Source organism: Cyprinus carpio, chromosome B25 (genome assembly GCF_018340385.1).
Source record: "Cyprinus carpio isolate SPL01 chromosome B25, ASM1834038v1, whole genome shotgun sequence".
Classification (NCBI taxonomy): Eukaryota; Metazoa; Chordata; class Actinopteri; order Cypriniformes; family Cyprinidae; genus Cyprinus; species Cyprinus carpio.
The window spans coordinates 8,360,649-8,384,319 of record NC_056621.1 but is presented as its reverse complement, the minus strand read 5'-3'; the positions used below and the strand labels follow the sequence as shown (position 1 = coordinate 8,384,319).

At 35.9% G+C, this 23,671-nt stretch overlaps 5 protein-coding genes across 8 annotated transcripts; 3 read left to right on the top strand and 2 right to left on the bottom strand.

Moving 5' to 3' along the window:
- The first annotated feature begins 299 nt into the window (after positions 1-299).
- Positions 300-4,970, top strand: LOC109107167 (galanin peptides-like). 4 transcript variants are annotated; one of them, XM_019120436.2, is made up of 7 exons: positions 300-450; positions 531-611; positions 1,782-1,836; positions 2,140-2,211; positions 3,450-3,536; positions 3,767-3,835; positions 4,709-4,970. In XM_019120436.2, exons 2-7 carry the CDS (start codon positions 531-533, stop codon positions 4,768-4,770), a joined length of 426 nt encoding a protein of 141 aa, XP_018975981.1. In that variant the 5' UTR covers positions 300-450; the 3' UTR covers positions 4,771-4,970. The 4 variants fall into 4 exon arrangements, with proteins under 4 accessions (XP_018975981.1, XP_018975980.1, XP_042608984.1 ...); XM_019120435.2 differs by having other exon boundaries at positions 3,764-3,835; XM_042753050.1 differs by lacking the exon at positions 2,140-2,211.
- Positions 4,971-4,976: 6 nt separating this feature from the next.
- zgc:110339 (uncharacterized protein LOC550490 homolog) lies at positions 4,977-7,591 on the bottom strand. The gene is given in 7 exon segments (XM_042753048.1): positions 4,977-5,239; positions 5,241-5,314; positions 5,390-5,500; positions 5,579-5,734; positions 5,839-6,026; positions 7,210-7,261; positions 7,361-7,591. Coding segments are annotated over 7 exon segments (765 nt in total). The 5' UTR covers positions 7,508-7,591; the 3' UTR covers positions 4,977-5,202.
- Positions 7,592-7,710: 119 nt separating this feature from the next.
- On the top strand, positions 7,711-14,727 carry tesmin (testis expressed metallothionein like protein). The gene is made up of 12 exons (XM_042753047.1): positions 7,711-7,933; positions 8,389-8,758; positions 8,898-8,996; positions 9,084-9,158; positions 10,013-10,190; positions 10,600-10,709; positions 11,766-11,836; positions 11,950-12,009; positions 12,196-12,298; positions 12,390-12,527; positions 12,604-12,722; positions 13,891-14,727. Exons 2-12 carry the CDS (start codon positions 8,408-8,410, stop codon positions 14,084-14,086), a joined length of 1,500 nt encoding a protein of 499 aa, XP_042608981.1. The 5' UTR covers positions 7,711-7,933; positions 8,389-8,407; the 3' UTR covers positions 14,087-14,727.
- Positions 14,728-15,068: 341 nt separating this feature from the next.
- On the top strand, positions 15,069-16,419 carry LOC122142500 (spexin prohormone 2-like). The gene is made up of 4 exons (XM_042753530.1): positions 15,069-15,718; positions 15,817-15,871; positions 16,051-16,128; positions 16,216-16,419. The coding sequence occupies exons 1-4, from the start codon at positions 15,653-15,655 to the stop codon at positions 16,290-16,292; spliced, it is 276 nt and encodes a 91-aa protein (XP_042609464.1). The 5' UTR covers positions 15,069-15,652; the 3' UTR covers positions 16,293-16,419.
- A 2,079-nt stretch (positions 16,420-18,498) lies between these two features.
- On the bottom strand, positions 18,499-22,671 carry psmd13 (proteasome 26S subunit, non-ATPase 13). Its single transcript, XM_042752918.1, has 13 exons — positions 22,465-22,671; positions 21,939-22,017; positions 21,821-21,855; positions 21,121-21,176; positions 20,961-21,004; positions 20,505-20,591; positions 20,198-20,369; positions 19,959-20,038; positions 19,650-19,775; positions 19,492-19,554; positions 19,252-19,332; positions 18,806-18,922; positions 18,499-18,718 (listed from the first exon to the last, which is right to left on the bottom strand). The coding sequence occupies exons 1-13, from the start codon at positions 22,563-22,565 to the stop codon at positions 18,623-18,625; spliced, it is 1,137 nt and encodes a 378-aa protein (XP_042608852.1). The 5' UTR covers positions 22,566-22,671; the 3' UTR covers positions 18,499-18,622.
- Positions 22,672-23,671: the final 1,000 nt, after the last annotated feature.

Genomic DNA, 23,671 nt, shown 5'->3' with positions numbered 1-23,671 from the left:
TGAAGCACCTTTATTTATAGGCTATTATTTCTTTAATACTTTAGAAGCATGCATGTGGTACATTTCAACAGTATTTGGAGCAACAAAAAATAGTTTATGCTGAGAAATATGCTGGGAATGTCAAACTGGAAAATGTAAAATCCGTAATATCATTTTCTTACATAGATCTGATGTATGATTGTTGAACTGGATGGGACTTTAATGACTATACACAATAATTAGTAATACGATAATCAACTGATCTCATGGACATAAACAGACCCGATCGTTGGTAAGTTGCTCTGGCGGTATCATTGATGAAGAGCCTGACGATGTCATCTTTTGAAGTAAATACGTCAGAGGCGAGACATTCCCTTTCAATAAAAGGCGCTGGATCCCAGGAGCATCAGAGGACCAGGAATATTAGCCTACTAGTGCTTTTACTCTCCAAAGACCCAACTGATACTCAGGGTAAGTTCCCAGTCTCCTCCTTTCTTCTGATTGTGCGTGTCCTGTATGTTTCAGAATGCTTCACTGATGCTGCTTTTCAGATGCACAGGTGTGTCGGTGGAGTGTGTGTGTCTCTCATTGTGTGCGCGTTTCTCACGGAAACACTCGGAATGGTGATTGCGGTAAGAGTTACTTTGATTCAAAATGATGAATTTCACGTGGTTAATCCTATATCTTTGAAGCATATAAAATTATGGAAAAGCTGAAACAGTGATTTATTGAAGATATAGGAACTGTTCTGTGTTACAACACTCTTGAAACGTCTTGTTATAGGGCAGACCTGCCTGGGCTACGATTTTTAACCTTCTCACAACTTTACGGTGGCTTTTTAAATTAAATAAATCATTCTGTTCAAATACGTTACTTAAAGTCTTCGGTATAAATATTTATCGTTTTCACTGTTGTTGCGTTAGAAGAAAAAGAACGCACGTTTACTTTTGTGACAACATGCCCCAATACCTGGACATGTTGTCGCGCTTCATGGGGTAAGTTGTCTACGTGATAAGGCATTTAATAGAATATTAGAGGCTTTTCGGCAAAATCATTAAATAGCATAAATGTAAAAGGTAGCGTAAAATGTAAATAACAATAGTGAAAAAAAACTAATTTTATACTGTAATTTAATAAAGTGCATACAAATAAAACAACTGGAACTCAAATGACAAATTGCCCCTATAGCTGTTGAAAATACACTTGTTTTGGGAACACACATAAACCATTTAGTTAAAAATCTGCATATGTAGCTAAAACATGGCCTAGGTTACTGGATATTAGGATTTTGAACCATTATACAAAACTATAGCTAAAGAAAACTGTTTATCATTAGTAGTATATTGTAATTTTAGTTCTGATTATAAGAACCAATATGGTTACAAATCAAAAGTTACTGAGATATGAGGCTTGTGACAGCTAGCCCTGATCATCACTACAATAAAAATGTTTGTCATTTTTGTAAAAATGTGTTACAACTATTAACAATGCATTATATTTAATTTTACAGTAAATCAAATTTATGTTTTTTGCAAGTAAAAACAGAATAATGTATGGCAAATACAAAAAACAAAAACATTTCAGTTTTTGTTAGTTTAAGTAGACTGGTATATTAGCATTACATCACTTAATAATGAAATATAGTTATCAGTTCTAAAACTGTCATCTTGTAATACCTGAAACATCATTTTTCCAGTGAATGTCTGGCAACCAACAGTTTTTAACTGTAAATGTACAAGGATTTTATTTTACAGTATATGTTTATTGAACCTTCTTTATATACCACATATTCTATAAAACAGGAAAAAGAGAAGAGAGGATGGACCCTCAACAGCGCTGGGTATCTCCTCGGTCCTCGTGAGTTCCCCATTACATCTTTTGTAGACTTTTTTCTGTCTTCTCCAATAATACCACACTCTGTCTTTCCCCATAGCTGTTTATTTAAAAACAGTTGCCTATGATTAATGTAACTGTTTTGACGTATATATATTTTCCTTTACTTTTGATTTGAGCTCACAGGGCTGCTTTCTAAACCTTGGACTCTTTAGTTTGCTGTACTGTCTGTGCAGGCCTGTTGGCTCTCTTTGATGAAATGTGTTGGGGTGCAGTGATGTCAAGCTCACCTGTGTAGATCAGTTACATAAGCTCCCTGTGTTTCAGGTCGTATTGATCACCTTATACAGATTAAGGATTCTCCCAGTGCAAGGGGGAGAGAAGATCTGCTTGGTCAATGTAAGATAGCACCTGCAGGTTATTGAAGTCAGAGGAGGAATTGCTCTGTGGTGTTTCGCTCTATGTGCTGTTTTGCATTGCTGGTAAAGCTTCCATTAGGCACGAATCAAAGAAAGATCTTTTCACCTGAACTGGAAAGATCAATCATTGCTGTTTGAGAGCATCATTAGCAGCATATTCTGTGTGCAAATGCATGAAGTATTCTTCATGAACTTTCTAAATACTGCCATTCATAGTCTTAAATTCAATTAGTACTAACCCATTTAGCAGCAGGTTTCTTTCTGAATAGGCTATATAAGCTGTTTTCCTTGCATTAAATAGTCTTTCACTCTTTTTACATCCTCTATCTTTACCCTCTGTCTCTGCTTGTCATCTTGCTGTGAGCTTTTGCTGTTGTTTTTGCCGCCAGGTGCAAAAGGAGTACACTATAGAATACTTTTAAAATGACTAGTTATAGAAATAATATACTCAAGTGCAAGGTTTTGGACACTTAATTCCATATTTTTCACATTATAGTTTAAATTTATATTAAATGTATTTAGTTGTTTTTTGACCCACTTAAATAGGATTTAAGTACGTCTTTGAAATATGTTAATGACAATCATTTATGGTTATTAAAATATGCTTTAATGCAGTTTCTATTGAAACTTGTATGTCATGTATTATTTGTAATTATATTTAGTTAATTTAAAATAAATGAACTTTAAATGAAATTATAATCAAGTATTTTACATGTGCTGCTTATCAGCCAATCAAAATAAGTGTACTTCTTTAAAGCACAACAAAAGATTATTAAAACCTGATTTGACGTACTTATATTACAATGCAGTGCAATTTTTTAAAAGTATTTAAGTGTTAATAAATAAAAAATACAGATTTAAAAAATATACTTCTAGGTAATATCATCTGCAAAAGATTTTAAAAAATATACTTCTAGGATTTGAAGTACACTAAAAGTACACTTCTTTTTCACAAGGGTGTGAGCGTATGCTTTGCATTGCAACAAAAAAAGCAATTCCATGACTCAATTCCTGCAGGTTGCTCTACTCAATCTGTCCCAAAAACAGAAACCCAACCAAAAAGATATTCCTCGGATAATGACTCGTCGCATTAGGAACATATGTGTGCCACAGGCAGGTCTATGAATATCAGCCGGGGCGTCAGGGTCTGACGGCGTGGTGCTCAGTGGGCTGTTCAAATGATCAGTGTGATTATGTGTGGTTTTGCTTTGTGATCAGATGCCATAGACAGCCACAGGAGCCTCAGCGACAAGCACGGAGTGGCAGGCAAAAGAGAAATGCCCATAGAGGATGATTTCAAGACAGGTAAGAAACATGCACCGCCCGTAGGGACTCATCAGCGTGAAAACCCAAAACGGATTTGTGTTAATTAAGATAATGATTCTATATGGTTTATTAGACTCGCTAAAGGCCAGGAAGTTGATTACACTATTCATTTATCATTAATGTACTTTCACAGATGTTGTGGCAAGGCTTTGGAAGGAAATTAATAACTGAGAATCACCCTATAAAATCTTGTTTCTGCTTTTTAGCAGCTCTGAGGATAGCAGATGAGGATATTGTCCACACTATTATAGACTTTCTTTCTTATCTCAAATTAAAAGGTAAGTGCAGTTGATATTTATTTTTTATTAGAGATTTTTTTTAACTAAAATAAAGATATATCAACTTCAAATTGTTGTAAGTATAGTTATATAAATACGTGTATGAAATTTTACTTATATATAGTACTACTATAATTTAATACTAATATATATATATATATATATATATATAATATATATATATATATATATATATCTTATATATATAACAACAGTATAATATAGTAAAATTTTAAATTTTATTCAGCAAAGATTGCAATACTATATATATATATATATATATATATATATATATATATGCGCATCTTTACTGAATAAAAGTTTTAAAAAAGATTTTTTTTTTTAAATTAATCAAAAGGGGCATATATATATATATATATATATATTATATATATATGCCCCTTTTGATTAATTTAAAAAAAAACATTAAATAAAAAAAAATCTTTTTGAAGGAATGTTAATATAAAATTTTTATTTAATTTTTATGTTTATGTATTTTAAAGTAATTTTTTAATGTTTTTATTTTTAGATTGTAATGATATAAAAAAAAAAAACTTAAAATAACATGAAGGAAACACAGATGTTTTTTTTTTTTTTTTTGTGTTGGCCTATTGAAATTCATCTGCTGTGCTACTGTTATGCATTCGATCCAGTCATTCAGTTAAATTAATAAATGTAGAATTCAACTCTGACTTCTACTAGTAACCAAAACCATCAAAATATTAATAAACAGACTCATAAAAGACAAGTCATGTATATACCATGCAATTCTGAATAACCATCTCTGTAGGTTTTAGGCAAATAAGAGCTTAATATGACTGCAAGAAAGTTTGTTGTTCTAATTTTCACATTTTTACTTGCTCCCCCCTGCAGAAATTGGAGCTCTTGACAGTCTACCTTCCTCTCTCACCTCAGAGGAAATAAGTCAAGCCTAATTTTGACCGAATCCAGCACTGACACACCGTGACCTCCACAGCACCCGGCTGAACTCACTCTCAGAGGCTGCATTAATGTTCAACGTCTTCTCCACCGCACTGTTCTCGACACGCTAATCTCTCAATATTACCACGCGACTTTAATCTGCCCGAATCATGTGGAGATGGATTCAAAAATAAAACTTATAAATGGCATTCGACTCACCTTACTGTCTGTCTTATCTTTTATTTTATATTCATAGAAAAGGCAATAACCATGACAAAGTATGAACATTTCATAACAATTCAGTTCTCCAAAGACCTAAGGTTACTTCACTATTTTACTTCTTGGTCAGTACATACAGGTGGAAACATGAATAATTAATACAGCATGCTGTTTCTCTGGTCTTAGCTTCCCAGCGGTCATCTGGCACTCAGAACACAATATAGAGATCACCAGGGTAAGCTTTTCCCAGTGTAGTCCACATATACCATGATGCTTCTCCGTTAATCCAGAAATGACAGACAACACTGACGATATGCTCTCCTCTGGGCTCAAAGGTGCTCAAATGCAAGAAAATGGATTAAAACGTCATTTTTATCAAGACAACTAATAAAAAATAAAAGCATTTAGACTCACCGTTGGTCCTCCCATATCAGTGCGCACCCAACCAGGGTGAAGGGCGACGCATAAGATCTTCTCCGCTTCCAGATCGACAGCCAAACACCTTGTAACCATATTCAAGGCGCTCTAGAATGTCAAAAATCTAAGTTAAGTATATAGAAGTTCATCATTTGTTCCCACAAAGCAACTAAACAGGTGTTTTACCTTAGATGCCCTGTATGCGTAACTCTTGTAGCTGGCACCCTCGCCCCAGTTGAGCTGCACGGATCCCAGGAGGGACGACACATTGATCACCGCGGCTCTCTGGATTCCCATGCCACTGCCTTCAGCTGCCGCCCTTCTCAACAATGGCAGGAAAGCCTGGAAAAGATCATGGGGTACTCAAATAAATAAATACTGAAAATACAATACCGTTAAGAAAGATTATAGTCGCCTTTGGATGGTAATTAATCCAGTCATATTACCTTGGTCACAAAAAGAGGAGCCACTGTGTTACTCTCATAGGTTTTCATCATGGCATCTCGAGTGACCGTGTCCAGCTCAGACGCCAGGTTAATCGCTGCATTATTAATTAAGCAGTTCAAACCATCACTGCCCACAATGGATTCCACTGACTGCGCTGCTGCATCCACACTGCTGTCGCTGGTCACATCTGAAATGATAAAGACAGACTGATTTTTGAATACATTTGATCTGGTTCTGCTGGATTTAAAAAAAAAAAAAAAAAGTAAATTAACAAAAAAATAAGTTATAAAACAAAAAATTAAATTTTTCTACAAAATAAATTAAAAACCAATGAAATATTTTATAGAAGAGCCAATTAACCAACTATATGGAAAGTAGCTCAAATAAAAGAGTTAAGATTTAAACTTGAACTTAAAAAAATATAATAATAATAATAAATATATCTAAGTGAAATAAAAATACAAAAAAATATATATATATATATATATATATATATATATATATATATTATATATATATATATATATTATATATATAGCTTGAAAAAAAAAAAAAAAAAAAAAATAAAGGGCAATCACTAAATATATAAAAAAAATTTCATAAAAAACACATACAAAATTATAAACCGGAATATATATAAATTTATATATATAAATATATATATCATATAATATATCTACATGTGTGTGTATGTCTATATATATATATATATATATATATATATATATATATATATATATATATATATATATATATATATATATATATATATATATACACAAACACACTACAATAGTATATAAATAAGATAAAAATAACACTGTGCACTATTTGGAAAACACTATTAATATATATTTTATGATTTCCAGAAGATAGATTCCTACAGATAACAACTACATAAATATAATTTGGACTTTATTATATAAAATCTGAAAGAGAAGTTTGATGTGGAAAGTAAACATTTGTCAATGCTATTAAGAATCACATTTCTTTGTCCTTTTTCTCCACCTACTGGACATTTATAAGAATTGCACTTCCCTAGTAAAATTTTAATACGATTTATTTATGCATTATTGTGGAGGTTGGGTGTTATTTAAAATACATTATGTTAATTGTTAAATAATAATACATACATAGTTTATGTTTTTTATACTTTTTTTTTATACAAACATAATTGAAACAAATATAAATAAAGTACTGAAATTTTCAAACAGACAAACAAAGTAGTGAGTGAGAACTAAACGCAAACAGAATTCCATACACAAATCGTCCTGATGATGATGATGCAGAAGTGGAATATTTAATAATTCAATTCGCTTAATAATTTATTTAGATATTGTTCGTGTTAGTCACGTGACTATGTAACTTACCTAAAGGCAAAACATGAACGTTTGGATGCGATTTGGAGAGTTCTTGCAGTTCCTGACAATGACAGCAAACCATAATCACTCGTTAAGCAGCTCGTGCAGATATGTTTATTGTGCACAGACGCTATGGAGCACTGTGACGGCCTGACGTTACCTTTGCAGCGGCTGGATCCCGCGCGGTAGCTATGATCTTTTGGGGTCTGTTCTGCGAGTCGAGCAGCTGTCGGACCATCTGCAATCCGAGACCTCTGTTTGCCCCTGTGATGAGCACCGAGCGACACTTCGAGGTGTAGATCTTCATCTTCAAGTCGTGGGGAGCACTCCAAACGCGCTCTCTTAAAGTATCTCACAACTTTAAAGTCCAGCTGGGGGCGGGGTTAGTTTCATAAGCGTTTAACCTCGAATCATTAGCTAATGTGTTAAAAATGAAAGGGGAAGGTGACTCTGCAAAATGTTCTTACTTTTGTAACGGTTGTGTGGAAATGCGTCGTCAAATTATCTTAATATTTTATTTACAAAGCGGTTTTACAAAATAAAATATAATTGTGTGAAATACAGACGCACGCGCCCTCTCGCGGTGTTTATGCGCGTGAGCTCAAATAACGTTCGCGCTTTTCTACAATATCTGAAACATCGAAAAACATATCCAAAACACTTACACGTTTTTAGATAAGTTAATTTTGTTAATTTAAGCTGTCAAAATACCCGTTACGCACTTAGGTATCTGGTAAGTATATCATAATGTCTACAGAGCTGATGTTTTACTAATATCTTGAGGTGGACGAATAATTAACCTAGCTAACGTTAAATCGTTAGCAAAACCAATTCACCTCAAAGTTGGTAAACTAAACATTTAAATATTTGGTTATCTATTTATACTATTATAGACTTTTTTTTTTTTTAGCTCAACACAAAATAAATATATTAAGAATGGAATAGTTTACTGAAGAGTATAACGTTAGAAAATGTATATTCACTATAAGTTACAACTTTCCATTACGTAGTCGGGACCAGTGTTGTTTTTAATAATAATAGTTGTAATTAAAATAAAACAGAAATATTAAAATTAAAGGTGTAAAAGAACGCCAAAAGCCCAGAAATACTAAAATTAAAATGTATAACAATTTTATACAGCATCTGTGGATTAACATTCGGTTTTGTTAAATGCCTTCGTGGTTCCAGCGCCATCTAGAGAAGGAGAATGAATGAGTTGGAGGACCAAGAGTACAGCTACAAAAGAGACTTATCTGAAGGGTCTCTTGTTCCTTCACACCACACCCATGAAAGTTCTAGAATGGCCAATCTCATTAGTCATGGGATGCATCCAGTACCGGTATACTCCAGGATGGAAGAATCCCTGCGGGAGGACGACTACACCACGTACAGGATTCTTCCACAGCTAACATGTGATCCTTTGCCTCCAGTAGCCCACTTCAGCTTAGCGTCCTATCCTGAATACTTACTGGCTCAGTCTAGCCATTATCAGCATGCACTAGGCCAACCGTACAGCTCCTGGCCATCCCAGGAGGCTTTTCATTACGGCATGTCATCAGTGAGTGTGAACAAATTGAAAGGATTTTCTGTGTGAAATCTGAAATTACGAGTCCGAACCGAACACATAAAGCAAACATGTTATGTCTGTCCTTAATTCATTAAATAAGTAAAACTTTGCTGAATTCTTTGTCTCATAGGGAGAGATCTGTCGAGCTGTCACCAGTATCAGCTCTGATGGTGCAGATGTTTACAGTCTGGAGGGGTATTCTACAGATCAAGGATTCAGACATCAGGATGTAATGTGCAGCCTGAAGATGTTTGCATCATGTATGTGAAGCTTGATTCAAAGGGACTTAATGGATCCTTTGTATATAATTTTTCAGGGAAATCAGCCTCATGCTCTTCTTGTGCCACCTCATGACCAGAAGCTTCCAGTTGAGATGTCCAATATTTGTCAGGTATCATGTCTCTCAAATGCCCTATATATATATTTTGTGACAAAACCAGTCTTAAGTGTCAATTTTTCAAGATTGAGATTTATGCATCATCTGAAAGCTGAATAATTACGCTTTCCATTGATGTATGGAATTTGAGGGTACAAGAAATTTTAATGATGAGAAAATTGCCTTTAAAGTTGTCCGAATGAAGTTTTAAAAATTGAAAATTAAGATTTGATATATTTACAGTAGTAAATTTACAAAAATCTTCATGGAACATGATCTTTACTTAATATCCTAATGATTTTTGCCAAAAAAGAAAAATCAATAATTTTGACCCATACAATGTATTTTTGGCTATTGTTACAAATATATCCCTGTGATTTAAGACTGGTTTTGTGGTCCAGGGTAACACACACACACACACACACACACACACAACAAACACACACGTCACAATCCTCATTATTTTCTCAAAAAAGAAACAAAAAAATATAAATATATATATATACATACACATATATCATTGCCACAAACAAACACACACGTCATAATTCTCATTATTTTCTCAAAAAAGAAACAAAAAATGGTAAAAAAAACTCAGTCATGGTTCAAACATCTAGTAGTATAATAAAATATTTGTCATTTATATTTGGTTTGCAAAAGAAAAGAAAAGAAAAAAGAATATTACCAATTGATTAATGGACGATAGATCCTTGATTTAGCCAAACAATAAAAGACCTGTTTTTAAAATCATTATATTTGCATTTTCATTTGATGCCACTTTTTCAGAGTGTCAGGAGCTGATTGTGCCAGATTTTAGATAAATAAAAATAAAGCCATTTCAAAATTGATGAAATAGGCCATCTTCTCAGATGTTACAGCCGGTGCAGGTTGTGTGTGATGTGACCGGTGGAGGGCAGGTCGTCGTGCTGAACCATTGCAGTCCCGATCAGATTCCTCACTCTCTGATGATGGATCTCAACACAGTGTCTCTGCCAAAACCATCGGAGCAGAGCTGCTCTACTGAGGACCACTCACCTACTGGAAAAGGTGAACCGATTATACTTGAAAACACTTGAATGATTACAAAATGTAGACCTTTTAATTAATTTAATGCATTTTTATCCAATGTTCCCCCCTGAGGTCTATGTATAATGCTCATTAAGGTTTTTTGGTGCCAAAACCATGATAAATTAGTGTTTCATGGCCATTTTCCATGCTTTCCATGCTCCTTAGATTTGAAGAGCCTTATTTTGTTGCTGTGCCTTTCAGTCTTCTATATAAATAATCCTTTTTGCATGTAAAATGAAATGCATTTACTGTTGTTAAAAATAAACTCAAGCATTTTTAAAGCTTATGGAAATTATTAATGCATTATTACATTAATAAACATATTATGATCTCTACAATGAGGTTAGTAGTTGAATGTACTGTTGAAGTGTTTGAATGTCTTGTCCAGCATCAGATGCCAGACATTCGGAGAAGACCGCGTCCACTGGACTACCTCAGACCCACAAGACATCTGCAGGTGTCACATTCAACCTCGCGCCAGGACCTTATGCTTCACAGGTAGTTTTGCTGGGAAACTGCATCAGTCAGTTTAAAACATGGTGTAAATGGTTAGCATGTATAATAAACCAGATAAATATATATAGGCCTAATACTTCCATAATCAGTAATCTCATGGGGAAATGTTTGCCATACATTGACAACAAAAAAAACTTTTTCAAAAAAAAACTTTTTGACATTAAATTCATTAATTGTGACATCAAAATCAATATTAAAAATGATTTTAAAAAAAGGTGTTACATATTTGTGAGTGGATTAGCAGTTAATATGTAGGTGAAATTAGAGTCTATCTATTCAGAGGTGTCAGTGAAGGTCCTGTTTTATTTAAAAAACAGGGATCTAACAATATGATTTTCACAACATGTTTGAATAACTCAATGTTTCTTTGTATAATTCAATGTATAATACAACATGTTTGTATAGTAATTCAAGATCAATGTAATACTTCACGAGGTTACAAAGGAACCCAGAGTAACTTCTAAGCAACTAAAGGCCTCTCTCACATTGACTGTTAATGTTCATGAGTCCACCATCAGGAGAACACTGAACATCTATGGTGTGCATGGCAGAGTTGCAAGCAGAAGGCCATTGCTCTTCAAAAAGAACATTTTTGACTGTCTGCAGTTTCCTAAAGATCATGTGGACACACCAGAGGGCTACTGGAGAAATGTTTTGTGGACAGATGAGACCAAAATAGAACTTTTTGGTGTTATGTGAAGTGTTATGTTTGGATAAAGAAAAACACTGCATTCCAGCATCAGGACCTTAACCCATCTGTGGTTAATTATCTTATCATCTTATCCCATTACATGGTAATGGTGGTATCATGGTTTGGGCCTGTTTTACTGCATCTGGACGGCTTGCCATCATTTATGGAACAATAAGTTCTGAATTATACCAGTGAATTCTAAAGAGAAAGTGTGTCATGCAGGAAGACAACAACCCCAAGCACACAATTCATTCAACCACCTCAATCTTGTTGAAATGTTGTGGAAGAACCTGAAGTTAAAATTAATTTAAAATTAATAAATAAAATTTTCACCTTTTATTTTTTAGCTTCATCAGGCGCTTTGCCCTACTCAGACTGTAGAACTGGAAGAGGAAGGGCAGACCAAAGGACGTAGACGGTACGAGTATCATTACTATAAAACCTCATGCCTCTCATGTTCATTTTTGACAACTGACCTGTACTTTTTGTAAAACAGTTTAAATTATGGTATAACTATTCTTTGTTTATTAGTGTGAAGTGGGAAAAATCAAAGCGACCCTGCAACTGCACAAAATCTCAGTGTCTGAAACTGTAGGTATTTTCATGTTGTTGTTGTTTTTTTAGCCTTTCATTTGTTCAGATGTAACCTCTACTGAGTCATGGTTATATTAGCCAACAAATTTTTCTTTGGTCATGATGACTGATGCCTCTGTACAAAAATAACTGCTATGTCCTGACCATGAAAAATCAGTTCTTACCAAATAATTTCTTTGGCAGTTATTGTGAATGTTTTGCGAACGGAGATGTCTGCAACAACTGCAAATGCTTAAACTGCTACAATAATACTGAACATAACTTGGAGAGATCCCAGGCTATAAAGGTCAACCACATGACAGAAACCTCTTAAAATAAAACAACTTAAATGGTCTCTTTGACTAGATGCCACTTCTTACATTCTATACTTTCTTTAGGCCTGTCTGGACAGGAATCCAGGGGCTTTTCGGCCTAAGATTGGCAGTAGGAAACAGGGGAATGTGAAGGGATGTCACACAAAGGGCTGCAACTGCAAGCGTTCAGGCTGCCTGAAGAACTACTGCGAGTGTTACGAGGTAAGCTGACCTGATAAGTAGTATATTTTTAATAGTGTATTTATTTGGAGCTACTTTACACTGCAGTTCTACACAGGCCAAAATCATGTGCACGTCCACCTGTAAGTGTGTGGGCTGCCGAAACTATGAGGAAAGTCCTTCGAAGAAGAGCTCTGAGCGGGACAGACCTGACTACAGCATCTACTACCAAACCAGGTACATGTAATACCATTGTAATAATAATACTCATGTAAATACAAAATAAAATTATGTTTTCAGTGGGTTTTTTTTTCCATTTAATTTAAAAATAAAATTAAAATCAAAACACTAGGAACTGTTGGCTTGTCTTGTCAAAAACTTTATATATATATATATATATATATACACATATAAATGTAATTATTTGTGTAATCATGAAATTGTGTGTGTGTGTGCAAACTTCTTTCTTTCTTCTTTCAAATCATATTCACCCCAGACGTTTGAATGGTTGTGTCTCCAAGATGCTTCAAGAAACCTACTTGCAAAGCTACAGTTCTGTTAAAAGTTTTAGGCACTTGTATAAAAATGCTGTAAAATGAGGATGCTGTCAAAAATAATGTCTTAAATAGATTTTCTTTGTCAATGAACTTCTATTAACTAAAATAAATCAACATTTGGTGTGAGCATCCTTTGCGTTTAAAGCAGCTTTTACCCTCGGTGCACTTGCGCATAGTTTTTCAGGTAGGTCTATTGAAGTATCTTGGAGATGTTGCCACAGTTCTTCTGATGATGAGATCAGATCTCTGTGTGGAGCGCTGGCTGTTGTGTTTGGAAATGCAAACTGATATTTCCTAGTGACACACTACAGCAAAAGATAGACATAACTGACTTAAAACCATTTTTTATCTGGTGAAAATACTTCGTTCTAGTAATTTTGGCCAACACTGTATATCAAAAATACAGTATTGTATATACACCTCACTTCCGCTATATTGTGTAACAATGTTGTCTTTCAGTAAGCTTTTCCCTCCCACCTCCACTTCCTCTGTGTGACACCGCAAGCACATATGCAATTAGAGTCACTCACAGCAATAAGTGGAACTGTCAGCTATGTCCTATCGATTATATTTAAAGAGTAAAAATAAGGGCCCAAGACTTTCAAGGTTGATCCTTAGTAGATCATGTGAATCAAGAGGCCTTCAGTGTCACTTTCAAGACTGATTGGACATGGATTTCTGTGAACTGTTAGCCCACATTTATGGCATCACTGTAAACTAGCCCAACGAGATTGAGGTTACAGGCTACTGTTTGTGTCGTGCTTTGTTGGTTGTTTTTCAAATGGTAGTAAATGAGAGCAGTAGGGTTTTGTTATTCCTGTGGTCACTGAGGGTGTCTCTGTTGATAGGAGTCCTCTGGCGTGCATCACGCCCGATGTAGTGGAAGCCACATGCGGCTGTCTCCTCGCCCAGGCTGAAGAGGCAGAGAAGGAAGGGTACACTTCGGCTCATGCTGAGAGAATGATTTTGGAGGAGTTCGGCCAGTGCCTGACGCAGATTGTCCGCTCAATATTCAAATCCACCAGCGTGCAATTCAATGAGTAGATGGGGAACAAATGCTCAGTGTTACGATTGATCCAGATGTGCTTTGGTTACCAACAAGTGTTGTTTTCATTTACTTCAACGTTAAGAGATGCTATGAAAAATTCACATCGTCAAGACTTTAATGGCACTTTTTATTTATATATTATTTATTTTTTTACTATTTATTCATTTATTTATTAATCGTTCCTTTATTTTATTTTCCATCGCACCACTTCACATCTGCAGGATTTTAATGGAACATTTTATTTATATTTAAATATGTTATCTAAAAATTATTTTTGTTACAGTATTTAAATTATTCCAACCACGTTTTTATTGGCAGTATGTTGATATTATTGTATATTATATTGTATTTATAACCAAAAAGCAAAATCTTTGACAAAACCTTGCTTTTGAAGAATTTGAACAGGAGCAATGTTTACATTGTTTTTTCCACATTACCTGTTGCTTGTTCTGGAATATTTTATCCTGTTTGGAAACTTGATCTCAGTTCTTGCATTACAAATTTTGCGTGGCATTTTCATTTTGCCATTTGCGGTTGTTTTTCTGTAATGGAGCTGTCACTGTGTTTATGCATCAGTGACTGTTTTTCTGTGTCAGTATTTATTTATTTAAATATAAATGGTGTGTTACTTTGTGTGTTAATTATTAAAATATTTATTATTACGTATATATATTTCCATTCTTTCCCACCACTTTACATCTTAATTTATTTGAACATTTTATTAATGTTTATATATTTTAATATAAATGTTATTTAAATATTATTTATTTTTTATATAATTTATATTACCACATAACCTGCTGCTTGTCCTGAAACCTTTTTTACCGTTCGGAAACTTGATATCGGTTCCTGTGTCAGGGAATTTAGATCAGGTTCTCAGTGCAGTCATTTCCATGCATTAGAAATTTAGTGTGGCATTTTCATTCTGCCATGTGTGGATGCTTTTTTTTCTGTAATGTAGCTGTCACTGTGTTCATGCATCAGTAACTTTTTTCTGTTCCAGTGATATATATATATATACACATATATATATAAGTTGACTGACATCCTGCTCTTTTTTTAAAATCATTCCATTTCTTACATTTTTATCTTAACACATACCAAATCCCACTTTAGTTAGAATTTGACATCGCCTTTTATGCAAGCAACTCAGTTTGGATTCAAGGTTGAGACACTTTTAGGAGAAACATGAGTGTTTTTCTCATGTGTAGAATTTTAGAGACACAGCTGTAGGGTAAACCTCACCGTATTGATTTTCATTATGGCAGATGCTCTTGACGTCAGGCGTTTGTGCAGGTTAATGTCGAGAGCGTTCCCATGATAGGACAAGGTACAAGCAAGTGATGTCTCTCGCAGGGGGTTGTATCGAACCTTGGGTCCTGTTGTTAAAGAAGGACATAAATAGAGGAGAAGAGAACTGGACCACTCAGATTTGTTTAGTTCTGATCAAAAACCATTCTTGAGCCGACAAAAATGGTAAATATGCATATACCTATTTTTATGTGCATACATAAGCATAGAATAACAATTTTTCATCTATTTCCTTTTCATAGATATCAAGAATGTGGATTTTATGGACGTGCACAGTGATATTTTTACTGGTCAGAGAGTGTCACTGCATTCAAAAGGTACGTTTTTTATTTTTATTTTGGAGTGTGAAATACCTTTTTATTATGATTACGTATGCTGTTTCTTTTACTTATTTACTGTTTATGTCTTTTAATAGACCACGTTATCTAAGAACTGGGGACCACAGTCAATGCTTTACCTAAAGGGAAAACGTGAGTGTTGTCTGGCCTCCCTAATATTCTTGAAGTAATCAAATCGATTGCATGTTATTGCTGATCCTGAGTGTTTGTTTTAGCTGCAATCTTCCGTTTGAAACTGTGATATATGAATATAAATGTCCAGATTTTGATTGCATGCCGTATTTGTATTGAAATTCCCTTTTTCCCCCCAGATGGAAGACGGTTTGTTCCTGACATTGATGATATTATTTCAAGTTCAGGGTTGAAAAGCTGGTACGCAGTTCTCAAAGGTGTGGATCAGTAATTCATTAATATGTGAAATGGGTGCAGATGCTGTAGATTAATGAAGTCATTTTGACTGCTGTGTTTTCTTGCAGGGTTTCAGAAACTGAAGTCGCTGAATGCAAGAAAACAATCAGGATTGTTCACAATGCAGAACTTTGTTATCCGTTAACTTTTTGTTTGCTGGGTCTGTACAGTGTGCCATATTTTGTAATGTTTACGATTCAAAATAAATCTATTTATGTCAAATATGTGGGAGAATTTTTTTTTATATTGATTTGTTTATTTTACTGTTTAGATGGGGCTTTATATCTTTTAGGATTGATGGCATATGTTCTGACAGTGGTGTTAGTCATGTTTTTATAAATAAAAGTTATAAATCAAACTTTGGTTGACGTGTTAAGATAACATTCACACTGAAGCTGACTCACATGCCTAGTTGTATGTGGTTATTTTATGCATCCACATTTGTTTCAGTGGCTTTTCACTTTTAGTTGCACTTTTCTTAACAAACTGAGGTCATTGTATGTAGATACAGACATTAATCCATGCAACCCAGCTGAGGTACTTCAGATGACCTTAAATACCTCCGTTTCGCAGCCAGAGTCCAACAGCTGCAAAAGGAGAAATCAGATCATGTGAACCAGACGTGTCGCCTGCTCAGAGAGCAATGGCTGCTTTTACTGCCTTCAAATGCACTTCAGTGTTGAGTTCTGGGTAACAATGTAGATTAACTTACTTGCTTTGCAGAGCTTATAAATTAATGTTTCTCTGTCGCCATGCTTTTAGCCAGTTTCACTTTTTCAGGTTCACATAATTTTGCAGCAAGCCATTTTGAATATGTTTGTGTTGTAATTTAAGTATTTGTATGAATGGACTTTGATATAGCTCAGGCACTATAACATTATAACTATTACTTGATTGTTAACACAGTGCTAGGAAAATTAACTTAAGGGATGCAAATAAATGGTTATGATTACAAACGAATGCATCAAAACATCACACAATTCATTAAATCTTTTACTAATATTTGCTCATGCTTGTACTGTTTTCCTACTAAATATTATGTCACTTCCTTTTCAATTAATCAATCAAAATTCACACCTGCACTATATATAGTCTTTAAAAGTGAGTAAAATATATCCAATATGTTAAAACATTACTGTATTTTGTAAAAAAAAGTTTCTTATGCTCACCAAGCTAGGCTACATTTAATTGATTGACATTTAATTACTACATTTAATTGATACAGTAAAAATAGTAATGCTGTGAAATATTGCAATATAATTTATTCTGAATTATCAGCATCCACGATCCTTCAGAAATCATTCTAATTTGACACTAAAAAACATATTGCAATGTTGAAAACAGTAGTATTTTTTCTGGATTCTTTGATGAATAGACAGTTCAAAAGAACAGTTTTTTTTTTCTACAGCGATCTGTTCAATAAAACTATTTATTTCTTAAAAAAACGTAATGTATATGATGGGAACATTGCTTGTTGTCATAGGCGTAAATAGGGTTGTCCCCCCTAAAATTATGATAAAAAACACGCTGTGTGTTGTAAATAACAATGTTTTATACTTTAAATAATTGTGTAAGTAGTAAAACAACACAAACGGGGCAAAAATGCGTTTTTAGTTTAGAATCTTTAGAATTTTTTAGTCTCCCCCTCCGTTGCCTCACAGTGCTTTGGTCCAAATGCCTGCTTTGCTCTTTACATCACACACACACACACACACTCAAGTCCTGTGAGAGAGACATAAATAATAATAGAACTACATTAATTAAGGAAAGGGTTGCCAGGTTTACACAACAAAACACAAAATAAAGTGATTACTTTCTCTTCACTACATGATGCCAGTGTATTTTCGATGAGTCCGCTATGTTAGTAATAATAACGTTACCTGCTTGACGGAAAGGGTTGCCAGGTGTTGACAACAAAACCCGCCCAACTGATACTCAAAACTAGCCCAAACTAACCGCGTTTCGAGGGGGTTCCCCGGTAAAAATACACATTATTGGGGTCACTTCAATCCGCGGCGCGGCAACAGCAGACCAATTTCACAGGAAAACCGCGGACTTGGCAACAGTGTATGGATAACGTCTACAACTGACAAGAGCGCTGCCACAACAGCTTGACGTTGTCTAATTTGGCACGGTCTCCCTGTTGCACTAATAGCAGCACGGCTTTCCTCTGTGTTATATATCAATAGCTCCATCTTCTGGTACATTACTGGTGAGGCAGAAGGAACTCTAAATGGTTAACACAAAATAAGATATTTTAAGGAACATTTATAGCCCAGGGCATAGCATTTTTATTTTTGGGTGAACTATCCCTTTACATTTTGTATTGCATATAAAAACCAAACGAACGATTGTGAAAACAAGCTGCTTTAATGACATAATGAAGATACGGACACGTATCACATTAAGAACTGAGACTCAGGGAGAATGCAATGCAAGGGAACATTTGAATGGGACAGACAGCATGAAGGACATTCAAGTGAGGATGTCCTGAGCCTGCTGTTCCACCAACATGGCCATGTTCTTAACATCCCCACACCAGAAGTCCAGACGATCCTTCATGCCCTTAATCTGTGGAGATGAGGAAAAAAAACCACTTCGTGTTGGCCATAGAAAGTTTTTGTATATGTATACATGTCTTCATTGGTTTGGACGTACCTGCTGCACGTCCAGTACTCTGGGCTGGACCCAGGTCATGTGAACTTTCTTTTCCACCTCGTCAATGCTTCCCTTGATCAGTCCGACAGACAGAGCCTTCATCACCAACAGCTCCACCTGAGGGAAAGGATAAGGATAAGACCATCTCCCAGACACCCATTAAGTCTGGTCCTGGATTAAATACACTTCTATGTTCACTAAAAAAACACTTCATTATTACTAGCTTTAACCTGTGTCTACTTGAAGAGTGAACATCTTAGCCAGTAAGAGTAAGATATACCGCTAAACATGAGATTAAAGAAAACCATAAAAAAGAAAGCAAAACATCTTTGTGTTTAATTTATTTAATGCTGTCTATTCATATATTAATAAATTGATAATACATTTATTATATATTAAATGTTTTTTCTAACTTTTTTTTCTTATTCAAAAGAGAAAAAACAAACCTCATTCACTTGGATTTTTGCACTCTGTGCAATTTCCTGGAACGTCAGCTGCCTGTGATTGGCTGGCCGTGTGAAAGTCATCTATGAAGACAATCAGTCATTAACTGTTATAGTTTCGTTACTCAATAATAACTCTTCCCGTGCAACTTAATTAGCAAGTAATGATGTACTTAAAATGTCAATATATAGATTTGGAGTCAATTACAAGCTTAATAGATTCATAATCAATAGCATTTATACCTCCATGACACAGAGTAACTGGATCTTCTGCATGAGTTTGGCCTCATGAGCTGCGAGATCAGGCTTTGAGGAGAGAACAACAAAAAAATTATGCAATATTGACAAATTTGAAAATGCTTGATAAGGTTTTTTTTTTTTTTTGACATTTAATAACTCACCTGTTGACCCCATGCGGTCTTCAGGGCTTGGAATTTCTCCACGTTGCCTGCATTAAATGCATAGAGTGTGTCTATCAGCCACTGTTTATCTGTGTTCCTCAGTGACTCCAGGACCGGGTGCATCAGCTGTAAACATGACAAGCTGTTAGTGCACATAAATCCAGAAGGACAAGCAGTTGCCAATAAAGGAGACACATAGCAATGAAATTAACTTTAAAATAAAAACTGAAAATATAGAAATAAAAGCACATTCGAAATAAAATCAACTATTACAGTAAATAAATAAACACAGGTACGACAGACACTTACCAGTTCTCCGAAGTTGTACACTCCCTCTCCGAGGAGGCCGGCCAGGCCTAATGTAAAAGCTCTTTCTTGTTGCTCTGCTTCTGTTACGAGGTAAGGTGAGCATTAAACCACAATCCCAACTGCATCAGCATCATGTCTTATTTTCACCTTGATTTTTCAAATTGATTTCTGTAGGGTCACCACTAGAGGGCGCAGTTCCCCCAAGTCTCGTCAAATGTTAACATCCAGAAGTCACTAACCAGGTAAGTCTTTTGCTTCCACACATCCCAAGTACCGCAGGGCATCCTTGTAGTACATAGCGTGGTTCCCAATGATGCGGTAATATTTGCTCGACAGATCGTAAAATCGCCCGTGCACTGACGTCACACCAGGGAGATTGTTCAGCATCTCATCCACTTCCTCTATTAATTTCTGCAAATGTATTATACATAAGAACACATGAATAATGTCTCAAGTAATAGTGGTGTAATCACAAATTTCGTATTTCCACAAATTCCAGATCATATGTAGAAATCTATTCAGGGCTCGACAATGCGAATAAATGACCTTTGTCGCTGGGAGGTCGTTGATGTCGAGCTTGAGGCTGCCAATTGAGGTTTTGCAGAGGATGACGGCCTCATCACTGGCTTTGACCTGATTGAGTAAAACAACAACAAATGATTTCAACACCGTCACTCTTATTGTAAATTTCAATCAAAGGAGAACAACCAAAGTCCCTTTAAGGCAAGTCATGTCACTCGGTGGCCATCTTTGCCATCGCCTCTCGCTACTATCTCTTTGAATGGGAAAACATCAAATTCACTAAAACTGTTCGATCTATTGCTCAGAAGGCAGGTTTTTTTATTTGGTTGTTTTGATTTTATATAAAAGCCTAACCGGGGACGAGGGCTGCAAACTAGCTTTATTCTATATGCCCTATGTACACAGCATCGTTTGTCTCTGTTCAAAACTATACGAGTGATACCTCTTGGGTATTCTATAGTCTTTGGAACAACTTGTTACCTTCTCCTTTGTTTTCTCAAGAAAGGGTATGGCTGTATTTGGATCTGTTAAAAAAACAAAAGATGTTAATATTACAACACAGAGTAGGATTTTTTTGTTCACTCTCTACAGGCTTTGCGATGGGAATCATTGAACACTACTAGAAAACACCGAGCTGTACCTGGCATTTGTTTTGCAACATGAAGGATGATTTCTACTAAGGACAATGGGTTGATTCTGTCCGGAAAAAAAAGAATTTGTTTCGATTAAACTGCAAGTTTTCCAGAAGCACAAGAGCATCACAATTGGCCACGTACACGCTGTAGCTTACTAGTTGTTAATGATGCATTCAAACGCACATCAGAGTTGTCTCTTTTCTGTATGTACAGTGTAAGAAAGTACAGGGAACAAAGTATGTTTCAACTCAGTGTTGCCAGATCTTGTAAATAAGAACAAGCCCACTTTAATTCAAATGGTGGATTTTGGAAATAAGCCAGACAAACAAAATATCACAACCTACACCTGCCAACTTTAATAACTACATAAACTGAATTGCTCGATGAGATAAGATCAAAGACGCTCAATAAGCATCGCTTATAATGAGTGGATATGGCAACACTTATAATAAAAATAGCAAAAATAGCAGATACCAAATATGCGAGATGCCAGGACATTGCTATACTTACCATGGTGTCAATCATCACAATTTCAAGAGATGAGCACCCAAAATTATTTTGTTAGAGAAATCACTCACATATTTAAACGCGGTTGTCACTCCTGTGTACATGGCCAATGAATAGAGGTGCTAAAATGATCGCCTGGTTTATAATTATTATCAGTTATCAGATGCATGAGTAAATCTCATCAGAACTGCCTCTTACCTGTGTTCAAAATCACTGAGGAAGTTTTCATAGAGCTGTGGAAAGCAAATGAAGATAATTAAGATGTTTCACATTACATTTCTGAAGTGGAAGAATCAATTGTGATCTGATTCCAAACCTGAATGAGACCGTCCCCTTTGGAGAAATAAGGGTCCTGCACAAAGACTGTCAATTTCAGAGTCAACTGATGCCACAATCTGTCAAAAGAGAGAGATATTTAATAAATACAATAAATGTGAATTGATCTGTTTTGCTCGCATCTCACCATCTACTTAACTATATAACTACCTACCCATTCATTTGTTTACCTTCTTTCCTATCTGTCTATGTCATTATCTATGGGCTGATGTTTTAAGAAAGTCAAGCACTTGAAAACAAACCAAACCACACCACATACTAGACTCCTCACGAGAGCAATGACTTGCTATCGACATGAGTTAAACACGCATTTTACAATAACTGCAGCAATAAACATAAAACCATTACGCAAAGAAAAAAATAGGGAAAAAAACGTTGTCTTAAACCTTCCGTGTAGTTAAAGTATATTATATCCGATGGTATAATTACTATAAGTCGCCTTTAGCTTAGCATGCTAAATGACTCAGCTAGCTCACACTCACGCACTGAACACACAACATTCATACTTTCTGTTGTACAGATCCTCCATTGAGTGCCACTCCGAGGCCATCTCAGGCGTCGGACTCTTGCTCTGCTGTTGTTTGAGGTATCCGATGACATCTTTCATCTTGAATGTAGGTGTTTGATTGTTTGAGGAGAAGAATGAAGCTCTCGCTGCTGTCACGAATCAATCTGCGCCAATAAACCGCACGGACGCTGAGCAGAACAGCGCGCTACCGCCACACAGTGGAGTGGAGGCAGGGTGGCCAAGTCCCAGAAAAACACCAGCCCAATGCGCACTCAAAACCCGCCCAACAGTAACATAACCTCTCTGATATTTTATGATCTCAGTCAAGACCCCCTTCCCCCCACACACATATTTCTTGTTAACCTTTCCTCTCTTCACATTACCTCTTGTTTTGTCAACACACAAGCAGAATTGATGTGTAAGTAATTTACAATGTTGATGTGGGCAAACCTCACATAATCTGTAGTTCCCTATCGAAGGTTCACTTCACGTTGCGTTATGGGTTCTCCTCCTGTTTACCCTGTTACTGAAGCCTGATCTGTTAATGTTTGTGTAACTGCACAAACCAGTGGCACTTTATCCCACCAGAAAAGGCGGAGCCGACCTCTATATAAGTCGGCTTAACGTGCCATTTCATTAGGATCTTCTCCTTCAGCGATGAGACCATCTCTTCGCTGACCCTACCACGAAGAAGCAAGAAAGAAGACTGCTTACCTGCTCTCCTCGCTCTCCTCTGTGGAAGAAGTCCTTCCCCTGCGGCTATCTGGCAAATTAAGAGCAATTCAAGATCATATTTCCAGAGCAAATTTCCAGTGTCGCTGTTGCTAATGTCGCTCTGTGAGTGCAGCTCCTGCAAGGACCCCTTGCTAAACGCTGATGGGCACAGTGACTGCGTCGCCTGTCCGGGTATCACTGAGACTTCATGTTCTCACTGCGAGAACATGAGTCTCTCCCTCCTTCGCTCACGCATTGCCTTCTTTCACGAAGGCGGGCCTCCCCGTCCTGCATCCCCATTTCCTTTATCGCCCAAGAGGAAGAAACATCCGAGCAGCTGGCCTCTTCCCTCGGGCTTGAGTGAGATTACGTCGGCCCGGCTATGAGCGGCTTGGTGTCTTTCGGCGTTTCTGAATAGGAGGTGATCGTTGACGACTCCATGTCCTTGATGGCATTTGACATGGAAGAGTGCTGCTCAACCATCTGGAGGG